Source organism: Nelusetta ayraudi, unplaced genomic scaffold, assembly GCF_046127955.1.
Source record: "Nelusetta ayraudi isolate G7.1 ecotype Tasmania unplaced genomic scaffold, CSIRO-AGI_Nayr_v1 ptg000136l, whole genome shotgun sequence".
NCBI classification, from domain to species: domain Eukaryota; kingdom Metazoa; phylum Chordata; class Actinopteri; order Tetraodontiformes; family Monacanthidae; genus Nelusetta; species Nelusetta ayraudi.
The window spans coordinates 4,446,432-4,474,102 of NW_027466186.1; the positions used below are offsets into that span (position 1 = coordinate 4,446,432).

A 27,671-nucleotide genomic window follows, 5' to 3' on the forward strand; every position below is an offset into this window, starting at 1 on the left:
TAAATTACATTTAAATAACGGACCATTGAAAAATAACAGTAGTTTGTAGTTTCTAATATCATGCTTGAGCTTCAATTTTCAAAACAAGAGTCAGTCAATTAACAGATGTGCGCCCAACAGTCTCTACCTGTATTCTCAGGCTTAAAGAAGGAAATAAATCAAGACATTATTTAATTAATAATGGAAAAGACATACAATAGGAGAAAAAAAATGCAAATGCAAAACCAGCACAGGTTGTTGTGTCAGAGCAATAAGAAAAGTCTCATTAGCAGTGAAGGTCGCGAGGCCCTCTCTCATGTTTATAACCTGCTCTTGCAGATGAGTTGCCAATGATGAGGGTGATTATCTTTGATTCTTTATGTGTCCCAAAAGAGGAACATGAACCTCAGACTGCACAAAAAAACAACAAATCATACTAAAATCCGACATACTGTATTTAAAAATACAGAACAAAAGAGAAGATGAGCAGAAACAATGTCAAAATAAATAAATAAATAGAGAGATAAGTGCACGAATGAAAAAAAGGCAAGCAAGCAAGAGTTGCGCAACATGTTTCGGTCGCCGACACTGACTTGTTCCTACGTGTGCACTCAGGACCTGTGCATAAGACAAGCCCAGATCCTCAACACGAAGAGCTCGCTGGTGGAGGAGGCGGCCAACGAGCTGATCAACATGCTCCTGGAATTCGAGTCCGGCCAGAGAGACGAGGAGGAGAAGGCGGAGGTGGAAAGTTCCGTAGAGAGCAAGGCCGTCGAGCGCAACGACAGCGAAGGTATGCCCGCCTCTTTCTTCTTGGCCTCTGGTGGAGGCGGAGGTGGTGGAGCAGGAGGAGGAAGACGTGACGTTGACTCCTCTCGCCTCTCTGATGAAGACGAGGGACGCTCCGAAGGACGCCTCTTCTCCAGGAACACTCTCCTCCCTCCAGCCAGCGTCGGCCCCTCCTCCCCCTTGGTGAGGAGGAGGAAGAAGAAGGACCTGATGGCGGTGATGGAGGAGGAGGCCAAGGAGCTGCTGTCCTACTTCAACCACAACAACGTGGACGCTCTGCTCAGACTGACGCGCAACACCCTGGAGATGCTCCGCAGGCGCATCAACGCCCCCTCGGCCATGCATTTTGCGGGTGAGAAGGGTTGGGTTGCGTAAGAAGAACATTAAAATGTTTGCTCATTTATTAAATATAATATGAGCCTTGATTATGCACATTTACTAAGTAATTAATTCTATTTGTCACACTTAAATTGTGTTATAAAGTGTATCAAATCTGATACAGCAAGTAGGTGATGTAAGTAATCTACATTATGCCTACTACAATTACAAAGACACACTTTAGAATGACCAAATTCTTTTACTTAATGAGTAAAAGTGTCCTTAATTTTAAGTTTTTGTCAAAACCGTTATTTTAAATCAAAACAATCTACATATTCCAAACATCATAAGACCAGACGAGGAGCTAACACCACTTTTAATACAATTTTCAATTTTACACCTAATTAAACGCCATGTTCCCTTGAAACTATGCATTCACAAAATATGTTTTTAGCTAACTCGGTTATTTTTGGTTGCCAGCGACTCATGTGCGTATGCGTGCCGTCTATCTTTGCCCTGAGCAAAAGATGTCAACCCTTTGAATTTACATCGTCATTCAGCTGAGGGCGACGCGCCCAGCCGTGGCAAGAGCAGCAGTCAGCAGGCCATCTTCCGAGCCAGCGTGACCCTCTCCATCCCCAACATCTCCATGGCGCCGCCTCTGGAGGAGGTGCAGCAGGCTCTCAGCCGGGCGGTGGAATGCATCGTGAGCGTCAGCAAGGGAGTCAGCCAGTGGAGCAAAGAAAGGATCTCCAAGGTGCATCAAGTCTGCCGTCACTCACGTTGCAGGAAGTTTCAAATCTGCCCCTTGCTGAGTTTTTTTTTTGTTTGTTTTTTTTCTCCGTAGAGGAAAATGAATGAAAGGCGCATTGCGGCTCTGAAACAGGACAGTTCTGACAGTGAGTCGGAGGACGGAACGACAACATACAGGAGCCTGGCGGGTACGTGAGGACAGGAGAACCTCGCTCGACCTCAGGGACCCAAAGTTTTCCGTCACAGGAACTCGATAATAAAACACCTGAACACCTCCGATGAGGAAAAAAGCCTCGACTGAAAAGGTGGCAGATAGCACAGCGGCATTGACTCAGTGTCAGAGGCTGCAGACTTGTTTAATTCAACAAAATACAATATGGCAGCTCACAAAACGAAATGACTTTTTCCATCCACATCCCAAATTATTTTTATAACACTGCAGAATGAATGCTGATAAGGAAAATTGTTGGAACATAACCCATTACTTCTGCAAAAAAATCTTTTAAAAGTTCCCTTTTCCTCCTTGTTAGTTCAATGCCCCACATTGACATCAGCATCTCTCTTTCTGTGCTGAAACTCATTTTCATTTGCGAGTTTCACGTTTTGACTAACTAGCGAGCGCCGCCGTGTAGATGCAGCCCTTTTCCTCAGCAGCTATAATGCCATTTAAGCTTCTCAATTTGACTCGACGGAGCTGAAAAATTGTTAAACGATGTGGAATAATTGTACAAGAGGCGGACAATTTTTTCCCTTTTTTTGTGCTGAGGTACTTAGCAAGTCAAACATCCCACAGTGATCAGCTGAACACATAACTTGGCTGAATAAATCCTTTTTACAGGAAGGCTGTTTTCTTGTCAGCTGCAGGCCAACAGCCAATAAAGAACTAGGACCACTTCACCCCTTCTCATATCTTCTCTTAATCCTCCTTCAGATGGCAGCACGTCAGACGCTTCAGCGTCGGTGATCCAGGCGATCCCATTTCAGGCGAGAAACTACTACAAGAGTGTGTCTGAGAACAAGGAGATCGTCAAGCTGGTGTCTGTCCTCAGCAGCTCCATCAGCTCCACCAGAAAGGTTCGAGCCCTTTTGATTTTAAACAAGAGAACTCCTCTGGTTTCTAAATGCACGCAACGTTGTCGCCGTCTGGATTATAGAACACTGTGTAACCTGTCGCCAACAATTTTTTGTACCATCGTTTCAATCCCTTGTTCTCCTTTGAGAGCGCTGAGTAAATCTTTTGCAATGTGTTGCATCATATCGTTGAGCAGGAACTTCTGAGCGCCCTGGGACGATTTAGCTGTTACCATCACATCTGGAGAGAGGACCGTGAAGACGCAATGCAAAAGTACGACAGTAGGGCACAATTGAGATTATTTACAGCCTGACTCTCTGACTCCTACCTCTTGAAATCAATGGTAACTTTTCCACCTCATTGAATTACGTCTTAAGATTTATCCAGGGCAACCCTTTGCTGTCGGAGTTCGAGAGCCAAATTCTTTTCTACCGAGATCTGGAGCTGAAGATAAACTCCGAACCAGAGTACATGACAGTGGGAGCCTTGGCTTTGTTCACAGGTAAGACCCAACAGCAATTTGTGGCCTTTGATGGTTGCCACAAGCTTACATTGCGAGCGAAAAAACCGAACCACTTCCCACCTCACAGCCGACCTGAAGATGTCTCTCACCGCCGAAACCAAGAACTGGATGGTGGACTACGGGCAGCTGTGCAATAAAAAATATCGCTCGGAGATGGAGCAGATTTTTGCCTTCGTTGACGAAGCAGGGAAGAAGCTCAACCGCCAGATCAAAGACTTGGATGATATCCGCATCGCCATGGCAGCGCTGAAGGAGATCAGAGAGCAACAGATATCCACTGATTTTCAAGTTGGTCCCATAGAGGTAAAGCACAGGTGGATCACAGACGCTGCACGTGAGAGCTTTATGACTGGATTTGCATGGATCCAGCAATACTAACTTAGAGCGATGCAACAAAGACGACAAAGAGCTGTCTTTTATTGCAGCATTAGAAGATTTACCGACAGCACGATGCTCTATCAAAGGTGCTCCCACTTGCCTTCCCCCTCACAGGAGTCCTACGCCATGCTGCACAAATACGAGCTGTCTGTGGCGAAAGAGGAAGCCGATAAAGTCGATACGGTGCGCTACGCCTGGGAGAAGCTGCTGTCGAGGAGCACCGAGGTCCAGAACGAGCTGCTGGCCCTGCAGCCCAACTTTAGAGGAGAGCTGCTGAGCAACGTGCAGACCTTCATGGAAGACTGTCAGCACTTTTACCAAGACTACGAGAAGGTACAAGACAAACAATCAAGAGCACACATCTGAATAATGTCAGAGTCCTGCTGCCCAATGATTTCGTCAATTGATTGTCCCCGCACATCTTCTTTACATCGATAGGGTGGTAGTATTAGAGTGTAGGAGGGAGTAGTACGGAGCGGCAATTAAGATTTGCATGTTCTTTCTTTAGGATGGTCCCATGGGGGAGAGGCTAGCTCCACAGGATGCCAGTGACAGACTCATCATGTTCCAGGTTTGGTGGTGACAACCATAGAAGTTTTTTTCTCTCCCTTATTGGACAAATACATGTTTAGATTACCAATGTGATTCCTTCTTATTGTGACCTTATTATGCTGTCTTCTATGTTAGAACCGATTTGACAACCTGTTCAGGAAGTACACCACCTACACTGGCGGCGAGGAGCTCTTCGGACTCCCCGTTACCCAGCATCCCCAGCTGCTGGATATCAAGAAGCAGCTCACCCTACTGCAGAAGCTGTACGGCTTGTACAACAGTGTCATCGAGACAGTCAACGGCTACTACGACATCCTCTGGGCCGACATCCACATCGAGAAGATCAATAACGAGCTGCTGGATTTTCAGACAAGGTTGATTTGGAGTGATTGCGATCTTATCAGTGCACTGGAAGGTTATCGGCTGGAGAATTAGTGGCGTGGAGCTGTCTCTCTCCCTGTTGATAGTTGGTATGTCAGTGAATGCAGGAGACCTGATTGCCCAATACCATCTGGGAATTTCTGAGCAGATAAACACTTGTTTACGGCACAAAATTGAATGCAAATACCCTGCAAGGGTCTTGCAAGAGAAAGAGAGAGAGAAAGAGAAAGAGAACAAAAGACACAATTCAGACTATAAAACTCTTCCTTTGAACTGCGGTAGTTCAGACATCACTTTGTGCCAACAATAATTAGTAATTTACAGAATAGATTTAGTTGAGTGTAAAGGAAAGAAAACATGAAGCAATGTCTACGGCCTTTGACCCATGTCCCAGTTAATCTAAGGTCCTTCTTTTCAGCTAAGATGTCAGGCTAAAATTACAAAAAAAGAAAAAGAAATGAACCCAGGGAGTAGAAATCATCCCTGTTTCATTTATTCCCAATCACTGAAGCTTAATAGACTTACTTTTGGATCAAAATGAAAGGTGCGCAGGGTAACTTTGATTGATATGAAAAGAACAGTAATGAACCTTTTCAATCCAAGCCCTGCTGAAAGAGAATGAAACAAGGAAAGTTTCCGGTGCAGACGAAACACATTCATTTATTGAACTGTCTTTTGTCGGAAGTAATCAGGCTGTCACGTTGCCAGAGGAAGTGAATGTCTATCAAAGTCAAAGATGGTGATATGAGGAAAAACAATATCAGCTCAACGGGAAATGGGAATGGAAGGAAAATGTTTTCTTTTTTTTATGATGAGCTCCCTCCGTGTTGACGCTTTCTGGCCTCGAGTGTTTCATCTAAAATTATCCCACAAATGTTTTTCATAATGTGCAGCGTCAATGATGGGAGGATTTTCGTTTCAGCATTTCCATTTCACTTTTATCTTTGCACTTTGTTCTGTATAGGGGGTTTGTATTTTGCATTTGAAAGGGTGAAACAGACAGGGGATACTCATCGTAGCAGCGAGAGCACAGTTAACATAGTTGACCGGTGTTGGAAGTCAGTTGCAAGCAAGTTGCACTCGAGAGGTGAACACTGGAGTACACAGAGAAATTAAAGAAGACGCGACGATTACTGGAATTCTGTTTATGACTTTGTAAATAAGACATGGAGAAATGTCAGAATGAGAACCCACATGTGTTTCAAAGGTAAATAGTCAGGCTTGCCAACTGTAGCATAAATCAGCCTTTTCAAGACTCAGTTACTTATTGCAAAGGGATTGATTCCAGGTGTCGCAAGCTGCCTCGCGCTCTGAAGGAGTGGCCCGCTTTCCTGGACCTGAAGAAGACAATCGATGAATTCAGTGAGTGCTGCCCCCTATTGGAGCTCATGACCAACAAGGCAATGATGTCACGCCACTGGAAGAGAATTACTGAGGTCAGACTGCCACCAGCTTTCTATGGGAAACACCTGCTCTTTTGGTAGGAATGGGACTGTTTTTTATTCACAAACCTTGTGCTCTTGTTTTGTATCAAGGTGACTGGTCACACCTTCGAGGTGGAAGCAGACACATTCAAGCTACGCAACATTATGGAAGCTCCCCTGCTCAAGTACAAAGAGGAGATTGAGGTAAGAGTGGATGCAAAGTACATGCTGTTTGTGCTTTCTTTGTAAGAAGCAAGTGGGGAGGTTTGAATAATTCATACACAGTAAACCTGATAAAATAGCTCATTAATTGTTTTGCTGTGATGAAATTTTGCTTGATAAAGGAAAATGAACACAAATGAAGCTGTTAAAGGCCATTAAAACTGTATACTTAGTTTTCTTGCTCTTTTATATTTGGTGAGGAAAATATATGGTGTAATGGTAAATGGTAACTTTAGCATTACACCTTCACGGTACCGCAAAGAAACGCAGATGTTTGAAATCATGTTATTTTTTCCTTGCAGGACATCTGCATCAGCGCCGTGAAAGAGCGGGACATCGAGCAGAAGCTGAAGCAGGTGATTGCTGAGTGGGACAACAAGACCTTCACGTTTGCCAACTTTAAGACCCGCGGAGAACTTCTGCTTAGGGGAGACAGTACATCCGAGATCATCGCCAGCATGGAGGACAGCCTGATGGTTTTAGGATCCCTGATGAGCAACAGGTACGTCAGTGTTCTGTACACGGAGTTGCTAATACCAATAATCCCATCACATCTCCACTCCCCTGTCTGTTAGTCTGTGTGGTTTTCATGCTGATGTAAATCCTCCTCCAGGTACAACACCCCTTTTAAAGGCCAGATTCAGAAGTGGGTTCAGAATCTCTCGAACACAACTGACATTATAGAAAACTGGATGACAGTCCAGAACCTTTGGATCTACCTGGAGGCAGTGTTTGTGGGTGGGGACATCGCTAAGCAGCTGCCAAAGGTAAATGACATGTACTTCATATTGTGAATAGTAAATTCTGTAAATTCTGTCAAATGCAACCCAAGAAGTACAACAGTAAATCTTGTGCACGGAGGTATGAATTTAAAGTACGGTGACAAAGACAGTCGTACCTTTTCCTTCTCTAGGAAGCAAAGCGATTCTCCAACATTGACAAATCATGGGTGAAGATCATGATGCGAGCGCACGAGATGCCCAATGTAGTGCAGTCATGTGTGGGAGACGAGACCATGGGGCAGCTGCTTCCACATCTTCTGGAACAACTGGAGATCTGCCAGAAGTCACTGACTGGGTGAGTACAAAGGACCAAAGTCGGAATCAACTCATATGATACCATATTCTAAAATACTCTCAAATATTGGAACCCAAATTGTTAATGTTCATTTACTGGCCTGAGTGTACATACACATTGATCAGTCTCCTTGGTTGCAGCCAGTATTTTGAGTTAATGTTTTCCTCTCTATGGTCTTCAACAAGATGTTTTCATCCACAAAATTGCCACTGAATGGATATTTTTGTCTTTTGGGATCTTTGTCTGTGAACCTAAAAGATGGTAGTAAGAAATTCTCGTCGATCAACAGAAGATCACGACCAACAACCATGCCCAAAGAGTTGTAGCAACGCTATTGCAATCTGTGTTAACCAGGAATTACACATTGCAATTAATAAAAGTGTCCACTGTGTGTATTGAACACATTTATCAGACTTTCATAATCTCTTTCAGCTATTTGGAGAAGAAACGGCTGCTGTTTCCTCGGTTCTTCTTCGTCTCGGATGCAGCCCTGTTGGAGATCCTGGGTCAGGCCTCCGACTCGCACACCATCCAGGCCCACCTCCTCAATGTCTTTGACAACATAAAAACTGTCCGTTTTCACGATAAGGTGACTTTAAGAACTTTGATTCTACTTCTATTGTGCACTATACTATCTGTTTTTGTGTTGTTTATTTGTCTTGGGGAGAAATTGGAAAGTGAGGGTATAACCAATAAAACGCACCATCATCCTCAGGTATATGACCGTATCCTGGCTATATCATCTCGGGAGGGCGAGACTGTGGAGCTGGAGCGGTCTGTCACTGCAGAGGGGAATGTAGAAGTTTGGCTCAATGCGCTGCTGAAGGAATCCCAACGGTCTCTGCATCTGGTGATCCGTCAGGCCACCCAGACCAGCCAGGAGCCCGGCCTACAGATTATTGACTTCCTCAACTCCTTCCCTGCTCAGGTCGCTACCAGTTGCATCTACAGTTCACATTGAAAACAGACACAGGAAACACTGAAATAATGATTGCCTCACAAAAATGGAATGAAATGTTCTCGTCTTTGATGCAGGTTGGCCTGCTGGGTATTCAGATGATTTGGACAAGGGATGCTGAGGAGGCGTTGACCAATGCACGATACGATAAACGCATCATGGCCAAAACCAACCAGCTCTTCCTGGACCTGCTCAACACTCTGATTGACATGACCACGAAAGACCTGGGCACCTTGGAGAGAACAAAGTATGAGACCCTCATCACCATCCACGTCCACCAGAGGGACATATTTGATGACCTGGTAAGTTTGAAATTGGTTTTGTCGGAACCTGAAAAATCTTAATTTGGAGAGCTTTTTATATTAAAAAACAAAAAACAAAAAAGTCATTCACATTGAAAAATTTATTCAGGATAGATTTACTTTCTTTTGAGTAATATAGCAGCTACACAATGTATGACAAAGCTAATTTAGAAAATACATACAAAAATACATACCTTTGAAATATAAAATTGTTATTCTAACATACAGGAGCTAAACGCATGCATGCCACTCAAATCCAAGTGGGATTCCTTTAAACATGCTTTAACCACATGCAAAACAACAAAAAAAACAAAAACAAACATAACATAAATTGACAGCTGATGCATTAATTTGTTTTCCCATAAAGCTTTTAGTATAATGTACCAGACCAAAATCCATTTTCCCCCAAACATATTTCATAATACGATGCCGCTGCTGATGTCAGACAAGCATATGCAATCGAAATTCCTTGAGGTTACAATCTTTTACTTAATCTGAACTTCATGTTAGTATTGCCGGGTGTTCAGCAAATGTGTGAGTATAATCACGTCCAGAAAGTTCACTATTATCCAACAAATGCTATCAAAGTCTTTTCATTGGTAGCCAAGCGACACACAGGAATCGTGTTGGATAGAAGTGTTGGATAACACCATGTGCCATTACGTCATCCCAATATAGATGTGCTATTCCTCCTCTGTCGTGTTTCATTTTCACTCTATTCTCATTTTACCTAACCATCACTTCCTGTTTTTCTCGTTTTATACCACATCTGGATCCAGCTCCTTACTTTATTCCACCTTTTTAACGTGGCCATTTCTGTTCCCTCTGAACACCTGAGTTCGTCCTCGCTGCCGAGACATTTCTTGCACGCTCCTTTTCTTCCACATATGTAATGATAAATGCCACACTTTTCTTGCTTCCTTCGCCTAGCTACTGCTTTCACCACACATCCTGCCCTTCGACCCTGTCTTCCCTTTATAACCTGCTTTTATCTCCCACATCACATTCCCCCTTGTGAAAGCTCCCAGTTCCCTCCTCACACGCCTGCCGGTCCCCTTTTCTCACTCCAGTGCAGGCTCCACGTCAGAAGCCCCACCGACTTTGAGTGGCTGAAGCAGTGTCGGTTCTACTTTAATGAGGACTCAGACAAGATGATTATCAACATCACAGATGTGGGCTTTGTCTACCAGAACGAGTTCCTGGGCTGCACTGAAAGGCTCGTCATTACGCCGCTGACGGACAGGTGAAGGACCCACACAAGGACACTCCCAGTTATGATAACAAACACTCCACCTTTACCATGACTGACTGGGAATTGCTATCAGTCATCAAACACATAACTATACATTCACAAACAGTGGATAATAGTACTTGGCTTTCCCTTGTTCATTGTCTGTTTTCACCCCCCCCAGCCTCTTTATCTGGACCCAACCCTTTACTAGCTGCCTTTAAAACTGAACTTGTTCTTTGTGCACATATGGTGCATGAGGTGTCTGAAGTCAGTGCCCCTAACCACACGTCGCACGTCAACACACAAGTACAGGAATTTAGTTTTGTTATTTTTTTTCTTGACAAAACAGAAACTGAAAATAAAATGAAAAATTCCAATTGTTCAGCCAAACATATTAAGACACATCTAAAACAATGCAAAAGCTTGCAAGATATAAATTTGTGTCAAATTTTAATGGTATCTGAAAAAAAAACATCCTCTACATCCATCCAGATTCTCAAAACATTTGTGAGAGAGTTTGGCCCATATTCACACAGCAGCATCACACAGTTGCTGCATACATACATGCATATACACAGTCTTAATCTTTCATTCCAGCGCGTACCAGATATTCAGAGTTCTTTTCTTTATTTTTGTTTTTACCTTAGTTACCTCTCTGACATGTGGAATCAATGTGGCCATACTTCCTCCTCTGACCAGTGGCATTAACAGGGGATATTCTCTTATAGAACTGCTGCTCACTGGATACTTTCTCCAGTCATGATTGTGACACACTGTGCACCAACACCCATCAATCACCTTTCCTCCATATTCTGAAGCTCGGTGTGAACTCCAGCAAGGAAGTCTCGGCCATGTCTGAGACTGATTAGGCATTTGCATTCACATAAAGCTGCCTATCACCGTCATTTCAAAGAGGTTGTCACACGTCAAATTAGCAGATTTATTCTTCCACCTTTGTTCCTAACGTGACTGAAGCATACGCAGATGAAGTAAGCAGCGGTAACTCCAGCTTTGAATAATGCGACTGCATTCTTTGAAGTCGTCACACGCACTTGTGGATGATGACTTTTGACTTGACTTGAAAACGGCACGCTTTGAAATCGCGCTGATGAAATAATAAAGAGCTTGACGAGACGGTGGGTGCAGCGAGGGGAGCAGGGAGAGGAATCAGGAAGAAAGAGGAGGGCAGAAGTCGTGGAGTGATCAATGCCAGGCTCACAACAAGTAATGAGGACTGATAAAGCCGAGGGAAAATGGAAAAGAGTCAAGAAGAAAGGGAGGAATGGAGAATAGGTGGCAGCGGGGAAGGAAGGGGTGACCCGCTGACATCAGGCGGCAGCTCTACAAAGTAGCAGTGCTGTGTTTTCGTGGCCCGAGGACCTAAGACAGTCTGATTTCCTCGTCGCCATGCTGTTTCTCTGCCAGTCTGGTTCTATCTCGTTGTTCCCTCTACCCTCTTCTTTTACACCCTCTGTCTTCAGTGGGGTTCTGGTGTTTGGAAAATGATCTGTTTTTGAGCTCTGCTTGACGGCAGCGCTCTGATTTGTTATACACTCCCCAAGGAGTCAAAAGTATTTTGCGGCTGCCTTAGGGCTTCTGACTGCGAGCTGGACGTTAAATACCCCACAACTTGTGAGTCGTGGTTCTCTCTCTGCGGCTGAACTTTGACCTCCCTGAGGGAAACTGCTGTTACAGGTTCAGCAACGAGTACTTTTTTGGGGTTTGCAACTTGTCTTCCTTTCTCTTGTCAGATGCTACATTACCCTTGCGCAGGCTCTAGGGATGAGCATGGGTGGAGCCCCTGCTGGTCCTGCAGGGACAGGTAAGACTGCAGTCTTTGCAGTATTTGAATTAGATTGGTTTTCATTTTTATAGCATTAAAATTGTTTTTCTTCTGTGATCTGTGTCATTAGGGAAGACGGAGACCATAAAAGACATGGGCCGCTGCCTCGGAAAGTATGTTGTGGTCTTCAACTGCTCTGACCAAATGGACTTCCGAGGCCTTGGCAGAATATTTAAAGGTAAAATACAAGAAGAATCAAGTTTGCAAATTGAAGCCGTGAACACTTCTAAGAGATTTTTTTTTTCTCTTTGTCTCGTGGGGCCTTTTGTCACCATGCAGATTTTTAGGTCACTAAGTAACAGCAACATGTACCTATGTGTGTTTGATTTTCCAGGTCTGGCTCAGTCCGGCTCGTGGGGCTGTTTTGACGAGTTCAACCGCATCGACCTCCCTGTCCTGTCTGTCGCCGCGCAGCAGATCGCCATCGTGCTCACCTGCAAGAAGGAGCGGCGCAAAAACTTTGTCTTTACCGATGGAGACAATGTGAACATGAACCCCGAGTTTGGCATCTTCCTCACCATGGTCAGTGGACAACAACACGGTGCTCGTGGTTTGGATGAGGAGGGATTCTGAGGAAACTGCTTTTAGGCGGCTGAAATGAAGCCTTTTTCTATTTTCTCTTTCTAACAAATGGTCTTTATAATATCACGAGATCTGAAAGGTGGCTCTCGGTGAACTCAGGCCCTTCAGGGCCGCACTAAATGGACAAATTTATAATGCAAAAGGTCTGTCTCCTATTAATATCATTAGCCATTCTTCATTATCATATTTTTCATGCGGTAATAGATTATTAAATCTCTGGCGTAGTTTCTATCCTGAGGCAAGTTATTAAACTGAGGACAGTCGTATAATTCCCCCTAGTGGTAGAGAGGGTCAGAGATCATTCTCTTTCTTTCTGCACGGTGTGTGTGTGTGTGTGTGTGTGTGTGTGTGTGTGCAGACAGTAATCAAATGCAGGAGCAGAGACTGAGCCGTGTCTGCGGGGGGTTTGACTCGCTCAGGATTGAGCTGCTTTTAAACTTTCATTTACTTCATACTCAGTGTTTGTCTGGCGGCAGCGGGCGAATGTGATCCGCATAAAATTCGGGCCGCACGGCGGGATTACCTGAGAATATAAATACTTTAAGCGGCTTGCACGAACGATTCAATTCTCTCTGTCATCCAGAATCCAGGTTACGCAGGTCGCCAGGAGCTGCCGGAGAACCTGAAGATCAACTTCCGCTGCGTGGCCATGATGGTCCCCGACCGCCAGATCATCATCAGGGTGAAGTTGGCCAGTTGTGGCTTCATCGACAACGTGGAGCTGGCGCGCAAGTTCTTCACGCTGTACAAGCTGTGTGAGGAGCAACTGTCCAAACAGGTCAAACCAAAAAAAAAAGAAGATAAAAATGAAAAAAACCTTGGTGAAAAGTTGCTATCAACCGTTTGTTTTTGGCTTTGGTTGGTTCACCTCAACCATTTGTAGGTTGTCTGCTTGTCCCCCCCCCCCCCCCTTTTCAAAGTAAAGAACATTATTCAGAAAACACTGCCCTCCTCTTTGATGTGGTACAAAAGAGGAGCCCATGATAAAACCAAAAAAATTAATGAGCGGAGTAATTACCCTCCTTCGCCGAACATTTTCTCTGATTCCCCCCGCTCGTCTCTGTGCTCTACTGTGTGTCCACACACTTCACTCTTTCGTCATCTCATGTTGGTAAATAATTTTGGTGTCAATATGTGCTGAAACAAAATCAGGTGCTCTATTTTCCACTTCAAAATGTTTTGTCTTTTTTTTACACAAGGGGGAATATGGAAGAAAAAAAAAATTTTTTTTTAACAGTTTCCTGTGAAAATTACAACCAAAAGAAACCAAATCTGAAATTATTATTTTTTGTTTCTGTTTTTATCCAGGTCCACTATGACTTTGGCCTGCGGAACATCCTGTCAGTTCTGCGGACGTTGGGGGCAGCCAAGCGAGCCAATCCCAGCGACACTGAGTCCACTATTGTTATGAGGGTCCTCAGGGACATGAACTTATCAAAGCTGGTTAGCCTGACAGAAAACCATCCAACTGTTTATCCGGAGAAGTTATTTGTAGAAACGCTGGACAACGATGATTAACATCCAGTGAATCGCCGGGTTCCCCCCGCCTGTTCTCCGTGTGTTGTGTGTGTTTGTTTAGATCGACGAGGACGAGCCGCTCTTCCTGAGCCTGATCGAGGACCTCTTTCCAGGAATCCAACTGGATAAAGCCGGCTACCCGGAGCTGGAGGCTGCCATTGACAGTCAGGTGGGATTCTAAGATTTCTGTATTTTCTTGTCAGTCTGAAATACTTTTTAGAAAAAGCAACAAATGATGTCAGGCAAGAATTGTCAAGGGCCAAGTTTGTAGCAAAAAGCATAGTAATTGATGTGTTCTGCCACTGTTTTTGATGAGAGTAAAGGTCTGGCAGTGCTCTGCACTGGCACGGACCATTTTCTGCTCCAAATAGTGCAGATAAATAAGGGCGACATGAAAAGAAAAATGAACCAACTACAGTATTATTTGTTACATCTGTGACCTTTGGTGGCTTTCCGTGCCCAGAGCACTGAGTCAGCTTGTCATGGGGTCCCTGCAGATGATGTCTGTGTTGGTTATTGTTGAATCCACTGCCACCTTGTTGCACTGGACACCTGTTTTCTCCCAGGTCGAGGACGCGGGTCTGATCAGTCACCCACCCTGGAAGCTGAAGGTCATCCAGCTGTTTGAGACTCAGAGGGTCCGACACGGCATGATGGCCCTCGGGCCCAGCGGCGCCGGGAAGACGACGTGCATTCACACGCTGATGAGAGCAATGACGGGTAGGATGACCAAGTCGGGTTTTGTCGTTACACCGGCCGCGTCCAAATGTTTGCAGCATCTCTGAGTGACAGAGTGGTGATTACATCCGACTTGGCACTGCACTCCACTCGTTTCATTTCCCAGAGCTAGATGTTCCAGACATGTTCCGTGTGTCCTGACTCATACTTTAATTTTCATGAGTTCATGAATTTGTGTCTCTCCCCCAGAGTGCGGCCAGCCACACAAGGAGATGCGCATGAACCCCAAAGCCATCACAGCCTCTCAGATGTTTGGCCGCCTGGACGTGGCCACCAACGACTGGACAGATGGCATCTTCTCCACACTTTGGCGGAAAACGCTGAGAGCAAAGAAAGGTCCTGGAAGAGTCGTACAGGCCGGTGGGGCTGTGAACTGAAGAAAGGGACTTTTTTCCCCCTCACAGTGTTATGAATTCATGGTTCAAAGCACCTCCCAGCCACTTCAAATTCGCAGCGGTTCATAAAAGATGCATGAGCGCAATGATATAAATATACATTAAGCGCGCTTGCTTCGGTCAAATGCACGCAGCATTTTGTCGTGTTTTTGCGCATAACTTAAGGTTTTGGCCCACTTCAAGCACTCGCGGTGTGGTTGATTACTTGTGCCACCTGTTGCTTCCAGAGAGCTGGACTCCCCGGTGTAAAAGTGCAAAAGAAATGTGTGATTGCAGATGATGATCAATTCACATAAAACGGCACATATGGCCGAGGTTGCTATTCACGAGCGCAAACAAACATCAAACCACTCAAGCTTGTTTGTCTCACAGGAGCATTACGCAACGCTTATTAATGAGCAAACGATGTGCTAGCATTGCATTTTCTGTCTTAAGTTGGGTTTACAGTATATACTCACAAGGTGGTGCAAGAGAGATTTGAATTATTTACACTATATTACAGCTCGTACGTACAGTTTTTCAACGGAAGAGCCACATAATGTGCATCTTGAAAGCAGGACTTTTTTTTAAATCCAGTACTTGTTGCATGTTAAATTCTATATAGCGCAGGATGACGAAAGCATCTGGGCCATTGATTATCGCATTTACTCATGTTCAAATCTTCTTGTTTTGCCCCCAGGAGAGAACATCTGGATAGTCCTCGACGGGCCCGTTGACGCCATCTGGATCGAGAACCTCAACTCAGTTCTGGACGACAACAAAACCTTGACGCTGGCCAACGGAGATCGCATCCCCATGGCCCCCAACTGTAAAGTGGTTTTCGAACCACACAACATCGACAATGCTTCCCCGGCCACCGTCTCACGCAACGGCATGGTGTTCATGAGCTCCTCGGTGCTCAACTGGAGTCCCATCCTGGAGGTGAAGGAAACACACTGAATACTCATTGAGCTTTTTATTTTTCTCCTGAATCTCACTGGTGGCATTTCCCAAGTATTCATTGATTGACTGAGACAGCATAAGAGCTACAATGTGTATTCTCTCATTGTGTACTCATTTCATTGTTTTGATATTGAATTATGTGACATTAAAAAAAAACTAAATACACAACAAGCCATTCTATTTTCAACTGGATTAATCCACCTTCTGCTTTTCCTTCGCCAGCAATATAAACGTCTCAAGACATCTTTATTAATGTATTCACTTGTTGGGGATTATACACAGAGACTGAGAAGGCCTCCACGCGCCAGTTTGTCTACAGCCTTCAGTTTCTCACCGTAATTTATGCATCACGGCAGAATGAGCTGCAAAAACAGATATTAAGGCCCGGAGCGAAGTGATCGGAATGGCAATAGTGAAGCTGTTAAATCATTACCGAGAGCACATTGCTGGATTTTCTAAAATATTCAACAAATGAAAAAGGAATTATAAACTCAGGCAACTCATATGGTGGGAATATGAGCTGTCCAAGTGAAATAACACATCCCTTGCCAGGAGCCAAACCGTCAAATCTTGCTCAGTGCAAGTAGAGCAGCGCAAAAAATGAATAACAATAGAGTTTAGACCAGAGCTGCCAAGATTAAAAAAAAGGAAACTTCATCTGAGCCGAGAGAAAAGACTGTAAATCTGATTTAAGCACAGAGGAATCGTTATTTCATTGTTGTGCCCAGTGGAATTGCTTGTTTGCTTGGAAATGTATGTGAATCAGTATTGTACTGCATATACTCCACCAGTAAGAACTCCTGCAAGAGACAAAAAATGTGTCTTTCAGCTCATTTTGATGTAAAAAAAAGTCTAAGTGGACTTGATTCTGACTTTTCCCAGGGCTGGCTGAAGAAACGCTCCCCCCAGGAAGCCGACGTCCTGAGGGAGCTCTTCTCTTCCTCCTTCTCCGACCTCTACAACTTCAGTGTGCAGTCGCTGGAGTTCAAGATGGACATGCTGGAGGCCTTCGTCATCATGCAGTGCATCAACATGCTGCATGGTCTCATACCGTCAAAAGTGCGGCTACAGACACAAAAAATGATGAAAAACCATCGGAGAAGAAACTGTTAGACTCGTGCTACCAGTGCCTTGATCCGTTTTCCTTCCACAGGAGCAGAGTGGCGAGTTATCTCGAGAGCACCTGGAGCGTCTCTACGTCTTCGCCCTGATGTGGAGCGCCGGAGCCGTGCTGGAACTGGACGACCGCAAAAAGTTGGAGCTGTGGCTCAGAGGCAACGACGGCTTCAGCCTGGACCTGCCTGACGTTCCGCCCGGCGGCGAGGACACCATGTTCGACTACCACGTGACGGCAGAAGGTACGCACATACCGCAGCGACAGCGCCTCCACCGCTTTGGAGATTAGATGTCAATTAATGTGAAAGCTTGAGTACATTTTCGAATTTCTGTACTATTTTTTACATGAGAAAAGGAGTTGAATCAGTGCTTTTACTTTTACCAAAGTATTTCTTTTATTTACAATATTTAAGTATCCATACTTTTGCTTAAGAACAAAATTGTGAATGCTTTTGCCAACTCTGCACATGTCTTGTCCTTTCAGGTCAGTGGGTCCACTGGAGCACCAGGGTGGAGGAATACGTCTACCCATCGGACTTCACGCCGGTGTACAGCTCCATCCTGGTGCCCAACGTGGACAACGTCAGGAGCGACTTCCTCATTCGGACTATGGCAAAGCAGGGCAAGGTGGGCTTTGCAGGAAATCACAGTATTGGGTGTCTGTGCACAACACAACCGCGCATGTTTCAAGCATATTGATGTTATTAGCCAGACCTGAGAGCTGAGGCGCAAGAACATTAGACGCATTTCTTTTGAAAGCCTCCAGTTATAAAAGCCCCTCTATTCAAATCTTTCATTTCCTCCCAGAAATTAGGTCCATGACACATCTTTCAGCGTGCAGAGCCCATTAATCCATTTAATCTCCATCCGGCATTTAATGCCTCATTCATGGATAGAGCAGAGCTGAGCGGCGATGCTCACAGAGCCCTGGGATCGATAGACGACCACGTCGCTCGATGCGGTGCGGCCCGCCCTTGGAGGCCTGAATAAAAAGGGCTGCAATCGATATGTTAAAAACCCCCCAAGGTGTCTCGCTGTGCGGCTGTCATCAAAGAGTCCAGTTCCTCGTGCGAGCGTGTCGGGTTCACTTGTTCATAATTGAAGAGGAGAGGGGGAGGCTTTGTAAGGTGCTGCTCGCAGAGGCATCACGTGCGACAAGCAATATTTTCTGTCTGCGTGCAGTCCATTCTGATGTTTCCTTTATTCCATTATTTTTTCTTACTTTCAAGAGATGAATAGGATATTGGATTTGATTTTCTTCTTTATTATCTTATTGGAACAAAGGAATATTAAATATCAACTTAAATACATACATACATACATACATACAGTGCAGTACATACACACACATGCATGGCTGAAACCAAATCACAATGACACAATTTGAAAATGGCTCCTCCATAGGTTTTTATTGGAGGGCAGTAATAGTCCAGGTTCATGTTGCTTCTCTGCTTTGAAGTCTGCTGACTCCTCAACCTCTCAAGTGTCTGCTTAAAACACACAAATGTGTTTATTGTTGTGCTGTCATCTCAGGCTGTTTTGCTGATTGGAGAACAAGGAACCGCCAAGACTGTCATCATCAAGAGCTTCATGTCCAAATATGATCCTGAGGTCCACATGGGCAAAAGTCTCAACTTCTCCTCTGCCACCACACCTCTCATGTTCCAGGTATTCTATAGCCCATAATTTCCTTCTCTCATATAATTTGAATTCCTTTGCTACTCACATTTTGCAATATTACAAAGAGATTTCTCAAGATCTCAAGATGTCTTTTCCCCACAGTCCGACATAGATCAGCCTGGTACTTCAGATTTTATGTATTTTGAGTTATTTTTATCACATCTTTCTTCGGGTCCCTTGCCTTTCTTGCAGCGGACTGTCGAAAGCTATTTGGATAAGAGGATGGGGAGCACGTACGGCCCTCCTGCTGGCAAGAAAATGTCCGTTTTCATTGATGATATCAACATGCCTGTCATCAACGAATGGGGAGATCAGGTCAGAAATATTTAAAGTTTTATCAGTCCATTTTCCCTTTGTAGAACATTGAATAAACTTATTTTATTATCTTTTTTTGTTGGGAGGGCAGGGGGCCATCCTTGTACTGCACGTATTTCAGTGACACACAATTGTGCCATTGTAGAGTCAATCTAGATGAATAATTTCCTGCACAGGTGACCAATGAGATTGTCCGGCAACTGATGGAACAGAACGGCTTCTACAACCTGGAGAAACCAGGCGAGTTCACCAACATTGTGGACGTGCAGTTCCTGGCAGCCATGATCCATCCCGGAGGAGGCCGCAACGACATCCCGCAGAGGCTGAAGAGGCAGTTCTCCATCTTCAACTGCACCCTGCCCTCTAACGCCTCCATCGACAAGATATTCGGTGCGTGCCGAGACCAACTGCATGTGTTCAGTCGAGATATTAGCTTCACATGGACAATAACTCCCAAACTTACATAAAGACTGCAGTGCGAAGTTGATCATTTTCTTCTTCCATCACGCTGCTGTTTGCCATTCAGTTTGTCAATGCTGTGTTTTTCATCTCTGACCCCTGTCGCTCAGGTGTGATTGGTGAGGGCCACTTCTGCGCCCGCCGGGGGTTTTCAAGGGAGGTTCAGAGCACGGTGCCACAGCTGGTGTCTCTGACCCGCCGTCTGTGGCAGTCGACCAAAATCAAGATGCTGCCGACCCCGGCCAAGTTCCACTACATCTTCAACCTGAGGGATTTGTCCAGGATCTGGCAAGGCATGCTGGGTACCAACGCCGAAGTGATAAACTCTGTGCAGGTGAGCTCGTTTGGTCGCTAATCCGTCTTGCGGCGCGTCAATATTTAATGTGAGGTAGAATAGGGAATGCACCTTTAAAAATATTGTGTTTTAAATGGCCATTCAGGTATTAATGTGAATCAAGCCTGCAAACTGTTCCATAAGGATTAGAGGTTTAATATGTGGGCCCATATCCGCACTTGTTAAAGGTTAAAGTACCGCTAACTGTCACATACCACAGATTGTGTGTGAAATTGTGTTCGCTGCATTTGACCCTCGGGGAGACGAGAGCGGCGGCAGTGCAGTGCTGTGGAGTCATTTGGTGCTAGAGAGGTCTCTGGTGGTTCCAGACAACCTGGAAACCTCTAGTGGGTGGGGTTAGGTTAGTGTCACTGGTCAAGTACGTATGCAATTTGCAAGTAAAGTGCAGTGTGCAGGTATAACCATCTCTCACCTAAATCTAATTTAGGACAGTACAGATAGAAGCCTCACCCTGGGGATAGTGAATAGATCAGTAGAATGTGATCTGAGGTTGGATTTTAAAAGCAGGAGGCGGAGCTGCAGGCAGCAGGTTTCCTGATGTTGAACAGAAAATACGAACATGTTAGACATTTTGGAGACAACGCCAGAGAGGCCAGGCTGAGACAGTTTGGACGTGTACAGAGAAGAAAGTGAATATATGACTATGAATATGTGGGTAGAAGGATGCTGAGGTTGGAACTGCAGGGCCGAAGGCCTGGAAGAAGAACAAAAGAGGAGATTTATGGATGGAGTGAGAGAGGACAGGAAGCTAGTTGGTGTGAGAGAAGAGGATGCAGGTGATGAGAGAGTTCAATGGAAGCAGATGATTGGCTGAGGCAACTCCTGAAGGGAACGGCTGAAAGAAGAAAAATGAGATGGTTTACAGTTGGATGCTGCCGCTTTCACACCGTGAGCTTAATTCTTGCTGAGGAGGCCAAGTCTGTTTTTGCATTTCGACGCCAATGAATAATTGAGTCGAGCGCAACAAATAACCTATTTTCCGGCCCTGCCTGTCGTAGCGCAGGGAAACATGCAAAACACACCTGCTGCGGCAGCCACTCCAACGCAAAAGGATTAGCGATGCTCTCGGCGGGCCCGGAGTAAACGAAACCACTTATGCTGAGCACGGGGTACACCGTTTAACTCATTTGATTTTCCCAGACCTTTTATTCATGCGGAAAGCTGAGTGTGCAGATTCCCCGCAGTCAATACATCTGACTGATGTCCTGCTTAATGCTGTTAGTAAAGGGCCGGCGTCTCTGCCCAGTCCCCCTTTCATTTCTTATTTTTCGTGAATCTTTTCATTTGGCTCAATTAGTGATTCGTTTTTGCAAGAGGCAATGTTCCTTTTTAATCCACCTTTTTTTTCATATTAAACCTGCTCCTTCTTTCCATCCGTTTCCTGGCGACTACGGTCAAGAAAACGACTAAATGGCTGATGATTGTTGGGTTTTTTTTCCTCAGCTGCTGCTGTCGCTGTGGAAGCACGAGTGCAAGCGCGTCATCGCCGACCGATTCACCAAGCCGGAGGACGTGGAGTGGTTCGACCAGACCTTGGCCACCCTCGTGGGAGAAGAGATGGTCGACGAGCACAAGGGCATGGTGGACCTTGGCGCAGACAGATACTTTGTTGACTTCCTGCGTGATGCGCCCGAGGCCACAGGTGCAGACCGACCAACGTTCAAACGGAACGAGGCCGTCGTCATCATGTGTGTCTGTTTATCACGGTTTGTTCTCTTTTCGCACAGGGGAAGAGCCTGAACAGTCAGACTTGGATTCGCCCAAGGTTTACGAGCCAATGGAGTCATTTGAGAGTTTGAAGGAACGCCTCAACACCTTCCTGAGCCACTACAACGAGAGCATCCGGGGCACCGGCATGGACATGGTCTTCTTTCAGGACGCTATTGTACATCTCATCAAGGTAATGATGTCCAAACGCACCAGTGTGACTTAAAGGTCCAGTGTGTAATATTTGGAGATTTTGAGAAGAAACAGCCACATCGAGCGGTTACATTTTAGATTGCAGCACTCACCCTGTCACCTTCCCTCTCCCGAGCTTGCCAGTGATCTGTGGTGGCAAAATGTGCTGTCAGGCAGCTGGATTGTCCACACCAGGCTTCCTTAAAAATATGGTGGTGCAAGATGGCAACTAACAGAGAGCAAGAATCTTATTGCTCTATGTCTCTTCTTTTATATTCATAAAAACCGTTGTATAGGTAGGAAAACCAAAATTCTTTTTTGTACTGTGAGTATACACTTTATCAAAGTATTTATGTGCTGTGCATAAAGCTTTTACCAATATAAAAATCGTAAATCACGCCAAATTTTACACACTGGACCTTTAAAAAAAAAAAAAAGAAGATGAAGAAAAAGCGCATCGAAAAACAAATGAGCGCAATTTCATCCTCTGTGTTCTCCCAGGTGTCGAGGATCATCCGCACCCCCGGAGGCAACGCCTTGTTGGTGGGTGTCGGCGGCTCAGGCAAGCAGAGCCTGACCAGACTGGCCTCATTCATCGCTGGTTACAAGATCTTTCAAATTACCCTCACGCGGTAATTACCATTTGTAACGCCGAGACGCTTATTTCTTATCCTCCGTTTTCAGCGCATCGGTAAAAAGTCTGCCGTTTGTCGTAAACAGTGACTCACTTCCTCCGCCTCCAAGTTCTCGCAAGGTCTCAATGTGGGCTGTGAAAGCTTCCTCGTGATGATAAATACTTTGCTTCTCCTGTGACTTCACATTTTCTTTACGCCTTATCTCACTTTCACCCTCTTGGTTAGAGTCTTTAAGGTATTTTTCTTCCTCTGTCCATTGCCTGCATTCAGAGGTGTCACATTTGCTGCCTCTGTGATACTTGTGTTTACTTGTGTTTTTTTTTCCGGGGGGGGCTTTGCATGAATGTTTCACTCGTGTCTCATCATCCTCAAGCACCTTGATGTTATACGTCCTCTGTCTTTTTGGAGGGGTAGATGGTTGGGTGACTCCCATTGTATCACGACGGGGCTTTCGCTGCTATAAATTGTCAGCCTTTTTTGTGAAGAAAAACACGCTGTGTGCTCCATCCCGTGCCAGATCATACAACACAGCCAACTTGATGGAGGACCTGAAGGGCTTGTACAGAACAGCCGGCCAGCAAGGCAAAGGAGCCAGTTTCATCTTCACCGACAATGAAATCAAAGACGAGTCCTTCCTGGAGTACATGAACAACGTCCTGTCGTCTGGGGAGGTCAGAGCCACATGCATGAAGGGGGGAAAAATACATCTCAACACACGCATGCATTTTAAAGAAAACATCAACAACAACGCATCTCTTTTTTTTTAACATAAATTAAATTGTGATATATGATAAAAATGTACTGAGAGATTCCTTGGCAACAGATTCGGCCATTCTAGTTGCTGTAAAATGAATTGAAGTGATGGAAAACACGTCAGATAGGAGTCATCTCTGTCAAAGTCCTTTTTGGAAAAAAAAAATCAATCAATGAGGACGTGCTGTTTGCATCGGTTGTGACTGCAACAGCACTTAATTGGCAGAAAGTTTGCCTCTCAACTGCTTAAATGATCAGAAGTATTTTTGCAGATGACTGTCAGCAAAAAAGTGAAAAAAAAGTGACTTGTGTTCAAGGTGGACACGCACCACTGTCTTTTTTTCGTCACATGTCCATCTTGATAAGAGAAGAGAGCCACTGAGGCGCCGTGGCAGCGACCTTGCCGCCAAATACTGGCTCTAATAAAAGAAAACGGAATCTGTTCATGCCAAGCTTGGATTAACAAAAAAAAGAATCCTGACCGATGACCAGTGCGAAGATCTTAAGGAGAGACCGTCTGGTCCGAGCTGATAAAAAAGAAAAAAAGAAAAAAAAAAAAATCAGCTGACTTGCTTTGATGCCAATGTTAATGTCAAGGTTTTTCCAAACGTGTCTCTCCATCTTTTATATTGTATCTCTCTCCTCCATCAAGTCTCCATCCTCACAGGAATCTTAATATGCTGCAGCCGTCTCCTCCCCGCGCCGCGCACTTTGATATTTAGGTTCTTATGTGACGGAACTGGCGGAGCACAAAGCTTTTTTTTCCAGCACTATCCTGGGGCTGAGCATTGGCAAACAGTCTTATCAGGAAGGAAAAAAATCCCTTTCTTCCCATTAATCTTTTAAGGCCCCGTGTTATGCAAAATTTACTTTGCCGACGTCTGCTAATAACAAAATTCTGTCCTTACCCTGTCAGTCAACTCCCCAGAAATGAGAACAGTCATTTATTTATTTGGCTTGCAACAAAGATTGTGCCCCAAAATAACCCTTTGTGATCTCAGAAAGGGGACTTAAACCTCCAGCAGGATGGCAGCATCAGGGTCTGCCTTGTTTTCACTCCATTTGAATATGCGAGCAAAGCTGGACCTATCAGTTTTAGCTGCGGGCTGCAAACAGCAAGCTAAACATGCGTTTTCGGAAGTTTTAAGATGTTTTAATCTCGAAAGTTGCTCCCCTGTGGGTCCAATTTGAAAAGTAAAAAATGTAAAGAATATATACCATGGGTATGAGATCTTAACTGCCAAAACTGAGAAAGAGACTGCTGAATTATATCCTCTATCTTTTATGCCCGATCTTTATGTCTCTGCTGCTCTGTGCCCGCAGGAGTCTTGACATGTTTTAGCCGCCTCCTCTCTGCTCCGCACGCTTTCCGTGTTCCTGTGAATCCAACAAGCTGAGAAAACTTTCACGAGGGAAAGAAGCAGCTTGAAAAATAAATCCATTCAGTTCAACTTTAATCCTCAGTGCTTTTTTTTTCTTTTTAAAGCCTTTCTGCCAAAGAAATACGCTTGAAGTAGCGTGATGAGAAATCTGCATCAGTTCTGCGTTCTGCGATAATTAATGCGAGTTACTGTGAGACTATTTATATTTAGATAAAAACGTAAACTTAATTGAATTGTTTTTTTTGTGCTTGTTTACTGTCACTGCTTCTTGTACTTATTACTACTACTGCTGGCTGTGTGTTGCACGGGAGCAGAGTTTCTTCTCTGACTCACGTTTGAAGTAAAGCATGATTTTCCCCAGCGGAGCGACAAAACCATTGGGCTTGTGTGCAACAGAATGAAAAGAAAACGTTGACAGGGAGACAAAGGGAACAAGACGGACACATCAAGCAGCTTGACATTTCCAGTCACTGCTTTTTTTCTTCTTCTTATTCTTCTTTTTAATTTCAGGTGTCCAACCTGTTCGCTCGGGATGAGATTGACGAGATCCTCGGCGACCTCATCCCCGTCATGAAGCGAGAATTCCCCAAGCGACCGCCCACCAACGAGAATCTCTACGACTACTTCATGTCGCGCGTGCGACACCACCTCCACGTGGTCCTGTGCTTCTCGCCAGTGGGGGAGAAGTTCCGCAACCGAGCGCTCAAGTTTCCGGCGCTGATTTCCGGCTGCACCATGGACTGGTTCAGCCGCTGGCCAAAGGATGCTCTAGTTGCAGGTATAACACAGTCGAAAAAATATTGTTATTTATTGTCTAGCATGAGGAAATCAGGATTTGTCTAATCACAAACAGTCTTCAATTACTGTCATGATGACCAACCTATAAATCTTGCTGGTCTAAATGGTCTCAGCTAATTTTCTCATGCAGCGTGTGCACTTTAACCCATGGCTGTTTGACTTTTCAACCTGAATGTGACAATCAATTTCTCCCCTTAATTTATGATTCGTCCACTTGTGTTTTGCTCACTAACAATGACACAAATGTAGCCAATATTCTATAATGACCGAAGCTGTAGTCAAGTCATGGCTGCCCGTGGGGGATTTCAAAGCAAAAAGTAAATAAATCATTAGAAATTTATTACAGCATTAGCGCTAGATAAGCCTAAACAGATGCATGTTTACGCCTCGGCCTCGTTTGACCTGTTTAATCTGTTGGCTTTGCCTGTTTTTCTCCTTTCTTTCTCCCTGCCCTCTAGTTTCGGAGCACTTCCTGTCAGTGTATGACATCGACTGCTCACCCCAGGTGAAAAGCGAGGTGGTCCAGTGCATGGGTTCTTTCCAGGACGGGGTGGCTGAGAAGTGTGTGGACTATTTCCAGAGGTATTTGATGAGCGGCTGCTCTCGCTGCAGGATTGCACCCTCATTGCTGTGTCATATTAGCTTGATGAATATTAGCAGAAGGGACTTTACTGTTGGTGTTCAAACCATTTCTCTTCGCCGAGGTGTGAAAAATGATTTTAGCGCTGAGGGTCATTGTGTTAAGGACAACATTTTGTGTGAGATCTCATTTAAAAGAGTTGAAGCACAGTGGGATGCTTGTCCTTCTCTCCTGTGTGACTGAGAGTGAAAGCTTTTGTTTGTTTGTTTTTTTAATGACAGATACCGCCGGGCGACGCACGTCACCCCGAAGTCCTACCTCTCCTTCATCCAGGGATACAAGAGCATCTATCAGGAAAAGAGGTCTGAAGTTCAAACGTTGGCCAACAGGTAACCAGAGCTAGTCAGTAATTCATGCACTTTCATTTATACTTTTTCTTTTAATTCACACCTCTGTAGGGTGATCATTTTCATTTCCTTCAAATTATCAGGCAATCCTTTCTTACTAATAAATCACCTTTTCATTAGATATCCAAGATTATTTTCCTCCCAATTTAGATATGATGTGATTTTGCATGTTTGCATGTTTGCATGTTTGCGCAAGTCAGACTGAAAGATCTGATTGATATAAGCGCATAAGAGCTGATTTCCGGATCTGCGGTCTGATCTAATTCTCGGCCGCTTGGCTTAATGCACGGCTAATGATCCACGATTGGAGTCCATCCTGAAAGCGTAAAAGCCATTTTCGACGGGAGACTCTTAGAAATGCCGCAACGGAAGCCAGTCGTAGTCAATATGTATAGATTTTTTTTGGTTTAATGGCTCAGGCACTGATGGATGATCTGTTTGCATCCAAACGAAGTGAGTTGTTGTCAGAGGAGCCAGTCAGAAACCATCTGTTACTGTGCTCCTCCTGCGTACGATCGCATAATGTAACACAGCAAACACAGCTGTGCTAAAAGACCCTTTGCAAACACGTTCTGTTCTCTTTTTCTTAAAGCTGTGAGCTGTGTCTTTTTTTTTTTTTTTTTTTTTTTTTTAAATCATTGCATGATGGTGCAACAAGCCAACAGAGGATTTAAAGCTGTTTCAAGTGCTAATTATTTTGCACATGCACCCTTGGCTTCATCTTGATTTCAAAATTCTATCATAGATATATAGCATTCAGTCCCACAGCTCCCAGTAAGCAGCGTGAGCTGATTCTTGTATTTGTCTCGTCCAGGATGAACACAGGTCTGCAGAAGTTGAAGGAGGCGTCTGAGTCGGTCGCGGCGCTCAGCAAAGAGCTGGAGGTTAAAGAGAAGGAGCTGCAAGTCGCTAATGTCAAGGCCGACATGGTACTTTTTTTTTTTTTTTTCTCCCAAACACCTGTGTTTGGAAAGTCATCGCACAATATGCGGCCACACACGAGAGCTCAAGGTGCTGGAAGCCTTAAACCCTGGGGTTCCAATTACCTTAAAGTGAAGCTCGCCGAGGTCATTAAAAGGCTGTAACTGTGTGAGCAGTGAGCGAAGAGTTGTTTTCTATTTGTCGACGCCGACCAGGTGTTGAAGGAAGTGACGGTGAAAGCCCAGGCGGCGGAGCGAGTGAAGGTGGAGGTGCAGAAGGTGAAGGACAAGGCTCAGGCCATCGTGGACAGCATCTCGGCTGACAAGGCCATCGCCGAGGAGAAGCTGGAGGCGGCCCGGCCGGCCCTGGAGGAGGCAGAGGCCGCACTGCAGGT

General features: G+C 44.8%; 1 protein-coding gene across 4 annotated transcripts in view; it reads left to right on the plus strand.

Annotated features, from left to right (window-relative positions):
* The window catches only part of dnah5 (dynein, axonemal, heavy chain 5), a 77,683-nt gene that overhangs the window by 16,350 nt on the left and 33,662 nt on the right, over window positions 1-27,671 (plus strand). For all 4 annotated transcript variants that reach the window (XM_076012498.1, XM_076012499.1, XM_076012500.1 and 1 more), the window contains exons 20-64: window positions 595-772; window positions 872-1,120; window positions 1,647-1,843; window positions 1,934-2,027; window positions 2,771-2,913; window positions 3,108-3,184; window positions 3,289-3,413; window positions 3,502-3,737; window positions 3,927-4,145; window positions 4,321-4,383; window positions 4,500-4,738; window positions 6,034-6,181; window positions 6,281-6,373; window positions 6,694-6,893; window positions 7,005-7,158; window positions 7,305-7,468; window positions 7,901-8,057; window positions 8,184-8,396; window positions 8,504-8,728; window positions 9,799-9,971; window positions 11,711-11,781; window positions 11,873-11,980; window positions 12,137-12,324; window positions 12,968-13,162; window positions 13,693-13,827; window positions 13,964-14,071; window positions 14,469-14,622; window positions 14,830-14,976; window positions 15,715-15,956; window positions 16,860-17,036; window positions 17,131-17,335; window positions 17,578-17,720; window positions 18,627-18,761; window positions 18,966-19,088; window positions 19,265-19,478; window positions 19,658-19,881; window positions 21,346-21,544; window positions 21,630-21,802; window positions 22,303-22,433; window positions 22,954-23,107; window positions 25,082-25,349; window positions 25,828-25,951; window positions 26,231-26,338; window positions 27,171-27,285; window positions 27,493-27,669. In XM_076012498.1, the coding sequence (XP_075868613.1) occupies window positions 595-772; window positions 872-1,120; window positions 1,647-1,843; window positions 1,934-2,027; window positions 2,771-2,913; window positions 3,108-3,184; window positions 3,289-3,413; window positions 3,502-3,737; window positions 3,927-4,145; window positions 4,321-4,383; window positions 4,500-4,738; window positions 6,034-6,181; window positions 6,281-6,373; window positions 6,694-6,893; window positions 7,005-7,158; window positions 7,305-7,468; window positions 7,901-8,057; window positions 8,184-8,396; window positions 8,504-8,728; window positions 9,799-9,971; window positions 11,711-11,781; window positions 11,873-11,980; window positions 12,137-12,324; window positions 12,968-13,162; window positions 13,693-13,827; window positions 13,964-14,071; window positions 14,469-14,622; window positions 14,830-14,976; window positions 15,715-15,956; window positions 16,860-17,036; window positions 17,131-17,335; window positions 17,578-17,720; window positions 18,627-18,761; window positions 18,966-19,088; window positions 19,265-19,478; window positions 19,658-19,881; window positions 21,346-21,544; window positions 21,630-21,802; window positions 22,303-22,433; window positions 22,954-23,107; window positions 25,082-25,349; window positions 25,828-25,951; window positions 26,231-26,338; window positions 27,171-27,285; window positions 27,493-27,669 (7,365 nt within the window). The remainder of the gene's footprint in view (window positions 1-594; window positions 773-871; window positions 1,121-1,646; window positions 1,844-1,933; window positions 2,028-2,770; window positions 2,914-3,107; window positions 3,185-3,288; window positions 3,414-3,501; window positions 3,738-3,926; window positions 4,146-4,320; window positions 4,384-4,499; window positions 4,739-6,033; window positions 6,182-6,280; window positions 6,374-6,693; window positions 6,894-7,004; window positions 7,159-7,304; window positions 7,469-7,900; window positions 8,058-8,183; window positions 8,397-8,503; window positions 8,729-9,798; window positions 9,972-11,710; window positions 11,782-11,872; window positions 11,981-12,136; window positions 12,325-12,967; window positions 13,163-13,692; window positions 13,828-13,963; window positions 14,072-14,468; window positions 14,623-14,829; window positions 14,977-15,714; window positions 15,957-16,859; window positions 17,037-17,130; window positions 17,336-17,577; window positions 17,721-18,626; window positions 18,762-18,965; window positions 19,089-19,264; window positions 19,479-19,657; window positions 19,882-21,345; window positions 21,545-21,629; window positions 21,803-22,302; window positions 22,434-22,953; window positions 23,108-25,081; window positions 25,350-25,827; window positions 25,952-26,230; window positions 26,339-27,170; window positions 27,286-27,492; window positions 27,670-27,671) is intronic.